The sequence below is a fragment of the Alligator mississippiensis genome, chromosome 8, assembly GCF_030867095.1.
Source record: "Alligator mississippiensis isolate rAllMis1 chromosome 8, rAllMis1, whole genome shotgun sequence".
In the NCBI taxonomy this organism is placed as follows: domain Eukaryota; kingdom Metazoa; phylum Chordata; order Crocodylia; family Alligatoridae; genus Alligator; species Alligator mississippiensis.
In genome coordinates this window covers 70603500-70616547 of record NC_081831.1, presented here as the reverse complement: position 1 = coordinate 70616547, position 13048 = coordinate 70603500, and the positions used below count along the sequence as shown (strand labels likewise).

Sequence of the window (13048 nt, the reverse complement as noted above, 5' to 3'; positions counted from 1 at the left end):
AATTATGTTCTTAGGGGCCAATCTTATTTCTCGGTAGGTTAAGAGGGTCCCTGCTCTGATGCCATTTTATTACATTATGAGGACAGGAGTTGGAGAGACCTTGCTTAAAATGTGCACTTGCACCCTGGGATCTCTCTGCATACCACCGAGCAGCAGCACCTTGAGAGTAAGATGCAGGTGACAAAGATATTATACAAAGTGCTAAAGAGATTCTCGCAGCAAGGAGTTTTAGGGAAATACTGTGAAAATTTCTGCTCTTCTCCTTCATTCTTTTTCACCCTGTTTCGGCTTTCAATTTACATTTCTCCAAACACTGGCCTTTTCTAACCTAGGTTCAAACATCATCAGCTCTCAAATATTTGTTGTAACTTATGTCCACATCAAAAAAATCAACCAACCAACCCTTAACTGCTTGTTTTGTCCTCATAATACATTCTTTATCCTTTAGTTTGTAAATGACTTGGCTATTTGCAGGATTAGACAAATTTTAGTTAAGAGGATTGCTGCATGTGAATTCAAACATAAGCCTTACAAACACATGTAAGATAACACGCAGCCTCAAAGCTGATTTGGTACCTGGAACAAATCCACACGGCATATGTAAGAGCTGTAAATTACCAACCAGTAATCAAAGTAGCCCCCCACTTAAACAGGATTTACCAACGCATTTGCCATACTGTGGTCTGGGAGATGCCATAGTAATTATATATTCTTGGAAGGTAATAGCAGGAAATTACTTGAGAAACATAACTGCAGTCTCTGAGATACTGGGTTGTAGAATCAGCTGTCAAAAGACAGTATTTTTTTTATGGTGGGCACTGCATACCTTTGAAAGCAAAGAGACTGTTTGCATGCAGTTGTACTTCTGTTTTCTCATGTTATTTTTCATAAATAGTGAAAACGAAAAATCGCCCATGTACCTTGAGCAGACTGGTCAACAGCTTTTCTTTTTCTGCTATGGCTGTTATAGTTCAGTCTCAGTTCTTGGCCGTACTCGTTCAGAGTTTCTCGGGAGTCATAGGATTGTCTTTGTTTTCTCCCATCTTCACTTTCATCCGAAGAACTTGTGTAAGTTAGATCCACTTCGTGCTTAACTTTAGAGAGCGGCTGGTAGGGTTTGCAGTCCATCTGCTCCATGTCTGGTTATGTAGGTTCAGTCATGAAAACAAGGAATAGGAGCTCCTTACGAAAGTGGTCCTAGAAAAGACAAAATCCCATTTTTCATGTTACACATGAGCATTTAGGTCATCTCAGCCAGATTTTACACTTCGCGAGGCAAATCCTTTAAACCACGTCAATGTATTAAAGGTAAGCACCTGACCAATAGTTTTTCAAGAACCACAGCAAAATAGCTTTGGGGAAAAATCCTTGAAACCAAATGAAATACTGCAAGACAATGCAACAGAAATGTTTTCCTAATGCTCCAAGCACAACATTTTAAAATACCATTTCAGCATTACGCTTAAGTAGTGAATATGACTTAAAATTAATGGTTACAACAACTGATTTCTTTCCCTAAAGATGTGCATCTTTGTATGCTCTCAAATGGGGCAATCTGCTTGTTGGGGGTTTTTTAACCCAGAAAAGAGACAGGGAAGAAGCATTCACTCCTTTTGCTAAAGGAGCCTTTGTATGTGTCGATTTACACAGTCAATCAACCAGTTACAGCTTTTGTCATTCTAAAAAGAAAAAAAACCCCCAAACCACTAACTTTTTGGAATGAGATGGTTAGCAAGAAGATGACTCCTAACACTGTACAATATTAAAACAGTAATAAAACCCCACACCTTTTAAACAAGTTTTTCAAACTATTGCTAGCTCATAGCAACAGAAGCATATTAGTATTCTCCAGTCAAACTTCTTAATTCACTGATGCCTTGGCTAGTTCCAGAGCCATTAAGTCAGGAGTTGTAGTTACCTATCCAGTGCCTAAGCCTATAATCTTGCTCTCATGCCTCTGTCATTAGCTATTAATTTTAGGAGAAGATTCATGGCAAAATCCTGACCGTCATGGCATAGAAATTCACCGTTTTGAGAAAAAAACGATGCAACAAAAACAAGTCTGTGAACATGGCAGGCTAGTAAATGTTTATCTTGAAAATTTAACACTACAAACAGAAGCAGCCCATTACTACATAAAGCTAAAAGGCAGGTAATATTTTAGAGCCTGGAGGTTATGGGAAAAATTTTGCTCAACAGGTTCAGCCTACATCTTTTGGCTGATTTTACACTATTGACAGAAAAAAGCAAACTCTAATACTCAGCCTTATGGTTTAATACCCAGCCTTTCTCAGCTTGCAATCTGATATCTTTTAATGTTATGCCCAATCAACTCCAAAATGTCAGAGAAATTTCTTAGGTTCCAGAACCCCAAACCCTATTTGCTTTGGGGAAAATTAGGGAGGAAAAAAAAACACAAGAGAGAGATGGGAAGGCATCTGCATCTATTTGGCAGAGTCAAATATAGTCAAGTAGGGAGACTCAGGATGATGAGGAAGGTCAAAATGGGGCAAGCCCACACTGAGGTTCAGATGGGGCATGAGAGAATGAGAGGGTACAGACATCCTTTGTCATGAGGGAGTAGGCGAGGAAGGTTTTGGGGAGTCTCTGAAACAGAAGAGAATATGAGGTTGCCATACAGGACGTTTTTTGGGGGGACATGAAGTCATGGAAGGAAACTCAAGCACGTGCAATGCACTTCACCTACTGAAGCAGCACCGGGTTGTTTTAAAAAAAAACCTTGTTACTGTGTAAAAATGTACATTTTTCTCTGTTCACCTCTCATACACAGCTCAGAGACGCACAAAACCTGGTACTAGCCCCTCGGCACCTTGACCCTTCCCAACGCATGCACAAAGGTCCTTATTGTGAAAGACCCTGGTGGTTGATCTATTCTGCAGTCTTCACAAGGTGGATTCTGCTTGTACGTTGTTCTCAACCTTTGAAACTTCCAGGTGCTTCTCCGTAACGTTACTGGGCTCAGCAGTAGTTGGCTGAGAATCACCGAGCTACAACCTAGCTGGGGGAGGAGGTGGCAAACGAACCCGACTGATAAGCACAGCTCTGTGGCTCTGTATCTGCCCGCATGGCAGAGCATGCCATGAACACAAACTACCACCTTATCTGATCTGAAGACAGGTGATAAATTGTTATTTCTAAGAAGTGGCAAAACACTTGATAAAAAGTTTCAGTGCGTAATATTTTCATGATACAAGAATACATGAGGAAAAAAAAATTGATTCTTCAAGCTATTCTGGGGTTAAGAGAATCAATCAAATTCAAATCAATGCTGAAGTGTTAAGATAAACCCTGCCACTTGTAGTTTGAGTTTTATACCTTCCCTGCATTGAAATTAAAGGGAAAAAAAAAAGAAATAAGACTTCACTCAGCTAAAGCATGGCTTAAAACAATATTGCCAGGGTGTCTATACAGGTTTCTTCAAGTAACTGGCTTCTTTGTAACTAAAGGAAATATCCAGCTGATCAATATCAAGTTGACCTTGTCAGCCAAGTGATAGAGTCTCATAAAAGCTTACAGCTACAGTAAATGACCTTTGCATGAGTGACTTAATGCTTTCCTTCCCACACAGAATGATTCTTTCCTGACCTTTCTATCAGTGTGCTGCCATAGGAGATTTTTTTTTTAAATATATTTTTAGGCATTAAAAAGCAAAAGATAATTCTCAACCATATTTTAAAATAGACACCACATAGAAGTTCAAGTCAGATTCCTAGAACAGAAACCATATGCAGCTCTTCACGGAAATTTACCAGCAAAACATTAAGCGTTATCTCAGCGTTCGAAAAAAGAAAGTCTGGTGGGGGGAATTTCGCCATGTTGAAATACCAGAACAAACCTGCTTATTCCGTGTGGATGCTACGCGTGGTTTTGTACAAAGGGTCATCGGAAACGACGCATCACGTTCTGCTCGCAACCAAGTTCTATTAACTCTGAAACCCAATATTCATAGCATAACTCTGTGGTTTATGTGACAGTTTGTCTGCTGTGGAGTTATGGGAATGTGGATACACTGACTGGCTCCTGTTTCAGGATAACTTTATTCTGTACACAGCACTATACTATTTCTTATTTTCAAAAAAACCTCAAGGAACCTAATTTCTGTTCCCTCGAACAACACTTGGAATAGATGCTAGTCAGGCTGCTATTTCAGCTCATTCGTTTTAGAAAAAAAAATTTCTTTACTGATTACTACCATTACCCCGAGGAGATCAGCACAGCGACTTATCCAGTTTGTTATCCAACATCCATCTTCTATACAGAAGTTTTAACATATGAAGGGTACTGACTGCCTTCTGGCCAACTGTAATGCTTTCTGGGTGAGAAGTGAAGAGAGACAAAGGAAAGTAGTGCAACATTTTTGTGTTAATTTAAGATTTATACTTTGTTGGAGCTATTTAAGTCCCTATGGCATTACACTGTAAATGCAGGTATAATGACAACAGAGTAATCCTGAACCTCTACTGTATGCACACACTTTGAGCTTGTACTCATAAGACAGCCTTCTGCCTCTTTACTCTTCCCTCTCTAAGGGCAGGTCAAAGGGTATTAGATCACCTCATTCAACTTTGCGTCAAGCTGAGCTGCGGTCAGAGTTTGCTTATACTAGATGACAACTGACTGGAAGTCTTAATTGCTTTAAAAAAGGATGAAGTCTCATAGGTCTGATGCATCTCCTTGCTTCATATATCCCATCATCTGCTTTCTTATAAAAGCTAAGCTCAGCAGCACCTGAAAATGAACTAAAAAGAGTAGTTTCATGTTTGCTGTAGGCAAAAAGGAAGCATGCCTTAATTCCAGAGGTTGTTTCTGAAATACAAAATATGAAGTCTAAAAAGGAAAAAAAAGAAAGATATTTAAAGAGAAAGTAAATAACCACTTTGGAGCAAACCTTTGATGTAGGCAACACCAGGAGAAAAAGAAAGCAATGATGTGCTGGGTACAAGATCACCAAAACTCTCTTACTGAGAACACTGGTTTGTATAGTACCAATGTTCTAGCTCATATATTATCAGGATTATATATCTATATATATTTTTATATACGCGCGCATGCGTGCGTGTGCGTGTGTGAGAGACCTGCACGTGGCATGTGTCACCTGCTCCAGTCTGCCCACCATGCTCCCGCACAGAAGCAGCAGTGCCTGCCTAGCCACCTGCCTGGTGCATCATGCCACTCTGCCTCTCCAGACTCTGGCCCAGGTACATAATCCTGGAGTGACCCAGCCAAACTGGGATGTATGATCACCCTATATATAAACGCAAAAATGCAATGATATAGTTCTTATTTCATAGCATAGTTACACACTATAATAACGATATAACATGCAACAGAGTCCTTGCTTCCAAGCCATTAAACTATTCAGAATGTTTAAACGAACTAGGACAAACTGGAACAAGCCTACAGGGAATACAAAAATGGAAATATTTGGAACTGGATCCTTAAATGAACGGACACCACAAATTGTTTCAAGGTGACAAAGTGATTGAATTTCCTTGTGTACGAGAAGGTCATCAAAAACTTTTCTGCACAAGCTAGAAATGAATAGGGAGACTTCTAATATTCAAGGCATGGATGATGCCATGAATTATGCATTCGGCAGAGATGGGATTAAGACACTGGTATACCTGGATAACACTCCAGATAAAGCAACAGGAATATCTGGAGATACACATCCATTGCGAGGAGGAGAGATCTGAGTCCAGCATGAAGCACTACAGCCAAACCCTGAACCCGCATGCCAGGTGTTATGAGGTGGTGTTGCACCGGTCTTTGCATCAAAGAAAATTTGGTCACATTTTACTGAAGGAAGTTGAAAGGAAGCCAGATGGTGGACATCCAACCTCACAGGAGTAGTGTTAAATGGTACATTTAAAAATAACATCAAGGTTTCAACCAAAACCTAAGTATTTCCAAACCATGCTTTTGGAGAAAAAAAAGGAATTACTATTTTTTTTTTATGAGCATATGTTAGTCCTGCCTAAAGGTGGAACTTATTGCACGTTAAGGAAAAGAAATGTATAGATAAAAAGGAAACTATGAGGGAACACGAAGGCTTAAAATTAAACACAAGAAAAAACATGTAATGCTTAGGTACATCAGATATGCAGATGCAAAATCCAGCACGCAGGGACAGAACATGGATTTCACACGGTCCCTGGAGGGTTCTGGGTTTCTAACCCAATGGATGGATTATACTCATCCATACATGTACATTTTTCATCGTGACAGATGCAAGATGGATTATCTTCACTTTACCATTTAATATCCTCCTTCATTTAAAATTAATCAAGGTATAATTTAATTCTAGCTAACAATATAAGTTAAAAATATTATTTTACCCAACAGAAATAAAATTGCTTAGACAAAACGAATTAGGTTGCAGTATTTTGTGGCATATGGCAAGTCTGCCAGCGAACTGAAAAATATGCAGTATGTCAGCTATTCGGCTGCGGTACATTATTCTTGGCCAACATGCACCTTTCGCTTCCCTTGGAGAATTGCCACTGTATACAGAGCCCCACAACCCCCTAATGTTTTTCACTGGAAAACTAGTTATTTGGTGTACTGAGTGTATTTTAGTGAAGATCACAGCATAAAGGATCAGGCTTATTGAGCTGACACTATAAGTGGTCCAGTGAAATATGTGGCAGGTAAGCTACAATGTTTACTGAACTTTTTACAGAAAAAAAAAAAAATCTATATCATGTGCACAAGAGCTAACATAAAAAATGGTGTATCAGATAACTTGTATAACAGAGAAGCATGTCATCTCAGCATCGAAGTGGCCAACATTTTAAGAAGTACCAATAAACCACAAACAATGAATGCTGCATGACAGGAGAAAAGTTTGGATGAAAAACAACACTGAGTGTGGTTTTGGTTAAACCATGAGACTAACACAAATCATCTTGGTTTAATCATGAAAACTTTGCCACAGACTTCTTGTTTGAATGTGGACTTACCAACTTCTGCAACCCCATTTCCAGCCATAAAAAGAGGGATAAGGCTTCATTTTTCTCAAACTTTAAAAAGGACACCTGTTTATAAGTAGCTGAACTCAGGTAGGGGAAGCTGAGTGCCAGCAGCAACCTGAAGAGCTATGCAATCCCTCTGGCCAGCACTCCTTCCCCCTCCCATCCCAACCACCACTCTTCAGCCCTTGACAGCATCTCTGCCCAGGGTGCCAACATTTAAAAAGTTACACCTCGGCTACTTATACTGAAAAATCTCAGACAAATTCTCTCATTCTCTTACTCCCAGGGAGGTAAGTTCAAAAAGCAAACAGAGAGTGCTTGGAAGCATTACGTGTAGACAGTAGCAGGATTTTGACAGAACCACATATGGGAATGCAAGCTTAAACTACAAGGTAGGGACACCAATAATACATCCGCTCAGGAGTTCCCGTTAGCTGAATATAATGCTGAAATGGTCCCACAGGCATCTCCCTGGATGTATGGCCAAGGTTCACCCTTCTGTTAGGCAGAGAACCCAGGGTTGGCAGAGCTGGAGTAATTTAATTTTCATAAAATTTTGAGGCAAGAAAAAAAGCATGTTGAAGGTGATTCTGTAATGTGCCCTTATCAACTCATACCCTTCCATATCTTTGGCCACTGAGTTCAGATCATTGCCATGAGTTGGAGCAAACTATGCATCCCTTCTCACTTAAATGCCTCTAGAATTGTGAAGTTTCAGCCAAAACAGTACTTAAAATAACGTATTAGCTCCAAAGCTGCTCTGCCTTCTACAACATACTACTTATCCCTGAGAAAAAAACCTTAAAAAAGAAACTAAAGAAGTGTCAAAACTACCAAAAAAAAAAGTTTTTCAAAAGGTAAAAATCTGGTTTCAAACCTTTCAATATTTTGTCTGTTGTCCAAACGTTTGTACTTCCAAAAGACTTGGAACTGTGCATGTCAGATTAGGCTACCCAGCTTGCATGCGCACGCTGATCTTCATGGCAATGATCTCTTCTCTGTGGCCAAAGATATGGAAGGGTATGAGTAAGGGCACATTACAGAATCACCTTCAGCATGCTTTTTTTCTTGCCTCAAAATTATATGAAAATAAATGCAACTGAACTATAGTAATTAGTGAGACTTTTTAAAAAAAATCTTAGGCTGCTGGTATCATGTAATAAGCCATTTATCACACATTCTCGTATTTCGAGTTGTCACCACAAATGTCTTTTCTTTCCCTCAAGGCAATGAGTTTTCTTTTACTGGTATCTTCTTAGTGGAATAGACAACCGATTACCTGTCTAAATAAATTTGAAGTTTATTCATTAAATATAAACCTCATTCAACTGGTATTAAAATTCTGGACAGAAGTTCTCACATACCAGTAAGGGAAGGATATAGCTACTTACTCATGTGCAGGTGTGAGACAGAAATGGGATTGCATACTGCATTTAGGCAGGCATCTACCTCTAAGGTATACTGGCATATAAAAAAAAAAATCACGTGGGCTGACAGATGTCGCAAGTACTGTAATCATTTGTACATGTCAAGAAAAATGAATTGTGTTTTGGCTATTTGTCAGTAATGCAAATTGTATGACCATCAAATTGAGATAATTGTTGTTTGGTTTCCTTTCCAACTGTGTGCTTAATTAAGAGGACTCAACCAACACTAATTAGCAACAATGGTAATTTTTTTAACCGAATTTAAAAGATCACGGGTTAAAGAAAATTGAAAAGAATGTACATGTGCCATATAGAGGTGCATTCATTTTATTACATTATTTTTATTGACTTAAATGTTGCAGAACAACAAGGTTATTGTATAAAGTTAATTTACAAAACATCAGTTCTCATGTAACATCCATTAAAGAGTTGAAAAATACTGTGTTCAGTTTTCCCTGTTACTTGGATCAAGCTTTGGTGCCTCAGCAATGCAGATTATAGCTGAGAAATTCATTTAAATTTTCATCCACCGTCCACTTTTGGATTAGAAGAAGAGCCCTTGATTCAGCAATGCATCATTATTCATCAATTTGCTTAAGCACGTACTTCAGTCCCATTAACTTCAATAGATGTTAAAAGCTTTGCTGAATTGTGGCCAGAGTAAATAGATGTACAATACCCCCTCAACTACTAAGTTTGCCTCACTTTTGAATTACAATTATTCCACTATAATTCCTTATCCTTACCAAAAAAGAAGCGCAATACCATTGACAAATGACTAATCAGATCAGTGGCCCACTAGCCATCATCTTGTCCACCTCTAAAAATGAATGAATGAATGAATGAATAAACATTTCAAAACCTCTGAAACATAGCCTTAGCTAACAGAATATGATGCTCTACACTGTTGCATCACAATCAACCTAGTCTCCTTCCCTCTTTTTAGCTTTGTTGCCTCTTATCCATAAACTGAACAGCTCTGGGGCACAAAACCCAGGATACTGCAGCTTCTGGGCAACACTGAAATACAAATACAGTAATCTTGCTGCTGACCGCCACATTCATACCTAGTCTACGTTCATTGAGATCAGTGGTTACACTAGGGATGTATCCACTCTGGTTGCTTCAGGCTCCAGCAAACCTCTCAAGGATCAACAACGAAGTTGAACACTAATGTGTAGGCTTCTTCAATCCGTCTCTGCCATTTTGCATTCTTCATGGCGAGTGAGCTCTTCACCCCATCAATGACCATGTGCTCAACCATTCTTCATTTTCCATGATTTTTACCCTTCTCTTGTAAGAAGCTCTACTACTTATTATGCAGTTTGGACATATTCTACTAGATCAAAACTTTAAAAGCTTTTCAGGCATTTGAAGTGTTGCCTGCTGGAAGCCCCGACTGTTGGTTCACACCTCTAGGGACTGCATGACCATTTCTGCAACATCTGTACCACCTCCACTTGAAGTATCACTCAGGTTGCTATTTGTGTGCACGACACCATCATGTCTGAGAAGTGATCTTAGTGTTCCCTTTCTTCTTGCTTTGATGTCTGTCAAAGTACTCAGAATCGTTAAGTGCCATTGTTCTGACATGCAGCCCCTCCCTATGGACTTGTACCATATACCGTGAATCCCAGAACTGCTATTATTTGAGCTGGTGTCAGATTGATTTTCCTTCTGTTCACAATAAAGCTGTGATCTTGCAAGGCTGAAATTACTGCTGATTTATGCCTTGATTCCAGCCCTAGAGAATTAGCTTGTATCAGTCCGTCACCTACGAAAAGGAGATGCAAGTCCTCCGAGATCTCACTAGTGGAACCTTTGTTCTCACTGCGGTGGAGCCCACGTAAACAGTCTCTACAAGAAATTCTTTCTGCAAATTGTAGGTGCTTTCTGTGGCAAAACTGAAAAGGTTAAAGTAGGTATCTATTCATTTCTATTAGTCCTATCCATAGCAGACTTCTTGTCAGAGGTGAATTTAAAAGTTCCCTCCAACTAGTATGTGACCTTTTGGCACATTCCTATGGGTTTTTCAAGCACTCCACAAAGAAAATGGTGTAAAGGGGCAGGCAGCGTATGGTGTAACTGTTCTTCAGCTTCTTCTCAAATGGCCTGTGCACATGGGGAAATGTATAGGGCTGATATAAATCCCTAGAATTATACTGCTAAAATTCTTGTAAAATGATAACTGTGGTACAATCATGCTCTTCAGTTTCTCTAGGAACACCAAACCCTTAAAAACTGAAATTCACCCCCAGATTTTAAACCTGTTCAATTTCTTTGCATTTGGAAGATTCTGAATTAGTTGCCATGAAAATGTCTTTCACTCATTCTCAGTTTTTATAAGTCTCTCATCGCCTTTGCATTAGTTTGTATAGTCTCGTAACCATTGTCCTACAGAATATTACATTTACCCCTCCCGTTTTTTTTGGACCTGGTAATCTTCCACAAGAATGCCATAGTAGTTTGGCATTTATTTGCATTTCAGAAATGTTGGCCTGGTGATTGTTACTTGATGTCTTTCTATTGCGGTTGCTAAGAATTATAAAAATACTCAATAGGGCTTGAAGGGACCTCTGCAGGTCACTTAGTCCAATCCCCTTCCAGAGGCAAGATCATCCCTATCCAAACCACCCCATACAAACCTTATCTAACCTATTACTAAAACCACACAAAATTAACCCCGTCACACAAGACATAATACCCTAACAGATAAAGCAGAGAGGCAACAACAGTCAGTTTAAATATCCTTAAAATACAATGAATAAGTCTCCCTCTCCCTTTGCTGATAGGACAAAAGAAGAAGCTAGGTAACTTGTCTATCTTCCCCTTACGTATGCTTGCTTGCACAGTTGTAAAAGGATGACATGCTTTTTCAACATTGCTTGCTGTAGTTTCATCTCTGAAGTTTCCACGCATACTTATATTTAACTAAACCTCAGAAAAAGTGACCTGCAGTATTCTGCCATGCGTCTGGCATCATTTCAGTCATAGGCGTCTTCAAACTCAAATATTCTCTGAATATAAGGGAACATTTTAACATTTTAGAAATTAGTTTAAAAAAAATAAAAAAAGCTTTTATGGATGGATTTCTAACCATGAAAATATCTTTCCTTTTGACAGAGCTATTCTGAAAAAGTAGGACAGGATGTTGAACTTAATGAAGTGCTGGATACCTCAAAGTGCCTTCTCAACAAGGCCATTTACAGTGCTCTATAGGAGAAACTTACTGTCAGCGGCGATAATTAAGCCAGTAGCTACCATAATTACTTGACTCCAAGAGGAGTTTTTTCCCCACCCTGATTCAACGTGGAGAGAAAAGCTCCTCATTTTGGATTCAAGTACAAGGCAAAAGGGGGATTGGTGTTGGAGGGGAGGAGCAGGACAGGGGCTGCTGTGGCTCCAACTGGCCCCAAACCTGGGTCCGGGCCAGAGTCAGAGCTGCAGCAGCCGCCTGCGTGTTACTCTCCCCTCCCCACACCACTCCTTACTGTCAGGTGCTACTTTAGCTCCAAACCCTCCCAGGCACGAAGCACATACAAGCTCCGGCCCCTGCCTGACCACATAGTTGCAGCAGCAGCAGCTCCCACCTGGGGATGCTTCTGCACATCTAGGCAGGGGCCAGAGCTTACTTGTGCTCTGTGCCCGGGAAGGAATGGAGTCGGGGCTATAGGGTGAGGCTGCACAGGGCAAAGGCACCACTGGGGTGGGGACAGACTGCAGAGAGGACACAAGTGGTGGAGGCTGTCTGCTCCCCCAAGCTGCTGCTGCTTTCCCTGATGCGGCGGAGCGGGATTAACTTGAGAAAATCCTCCAATACTTTGATTCTAGACATCTAAGTATAACACATTTATAAATTTTCCACGTCTAAAACCTAATTATTGGAGGTGGGTATCATCTTAAATTCAAAGTAGTCTTGGATTCAGGTAAATGCAGTATTTCTGCTATATTTTTGACCACCACCTCTTTCATTTTAAATGCATAAACTCACCTTTCTTTAACAGATCATTCTCCTGACTTTGGTACTGATCCGAAGCCCCTTTAGTCCGTGAGGACTCATTCGTTGACTGCGTTGGGACTGAATCGGGTGACTGATTCAGAAACACACGTTTTTCAGCGGGTTTAGTTTAAAATAAAAATCTTAAAGGGAATTTATGAATCTCTTCGCTTCAGTCATCTGTTTTTATACCTGATGCTTCAGCTTCTTTTTGGCCATCCTGCCAAAGCATGCTGCGGCATTACATTCTCTTTACCCTCTGCTTTGCTCTCTAACTAAATGCAACATTTGTATGTGCGACTCAATTCCCGTTCTTCAATTGAAGGATCAAAGGTGCAGAGCAGGGAGAAGAATGAGAAGAATACAGGTGAGACATGGCTATTATTTGCTGCATGTTTTTAATATTGCTGCTCTCATACTGTATATTTAAAAAAGAAAACGAAATCAAAGCATTATCCTTCATTTGGTATTAGGCTTGGCTGTCTTTCTGGTGATTTATTTGTCCTTGGGGATATAGTACAGATGACAATTCAGATCATATTTATTTTATTTACTTTGGAGAAAAGGAGGACTTATAACCCACATTCATTTATGAAACTGATTTTTTTGTACTCAACAAGAAAAACTGT

At 39.7% G+C, this 13048-nt stretch overlaps 1 protein-coding gene across 2 annotated transcripts in view; it reads right to left on the bottom strand.

Moving 5' to 3' along the window:
* The window catches only part of TENM1 (teneurin transmembrane protein 1), a 1265690-nt gene that overhangs the window by 353808 nt on the left and 898834 nt on the right, over positions 1-13048 (bottom strand). For both annotated transcript variants that reach the window (XM_059732824.1, XM_059732825.1), the window contains one exon: positions 921-1197. In XM_059732824.1, coding sequence (XP_059588807.1) covers positions 921-1137 — 217 coding nt within the window. In that variant the 5' untranslated portion in view covers positions 1138-1197. The remainder of the gene's footprint in view (positions 1-920; positions 1198-13048) is intronic.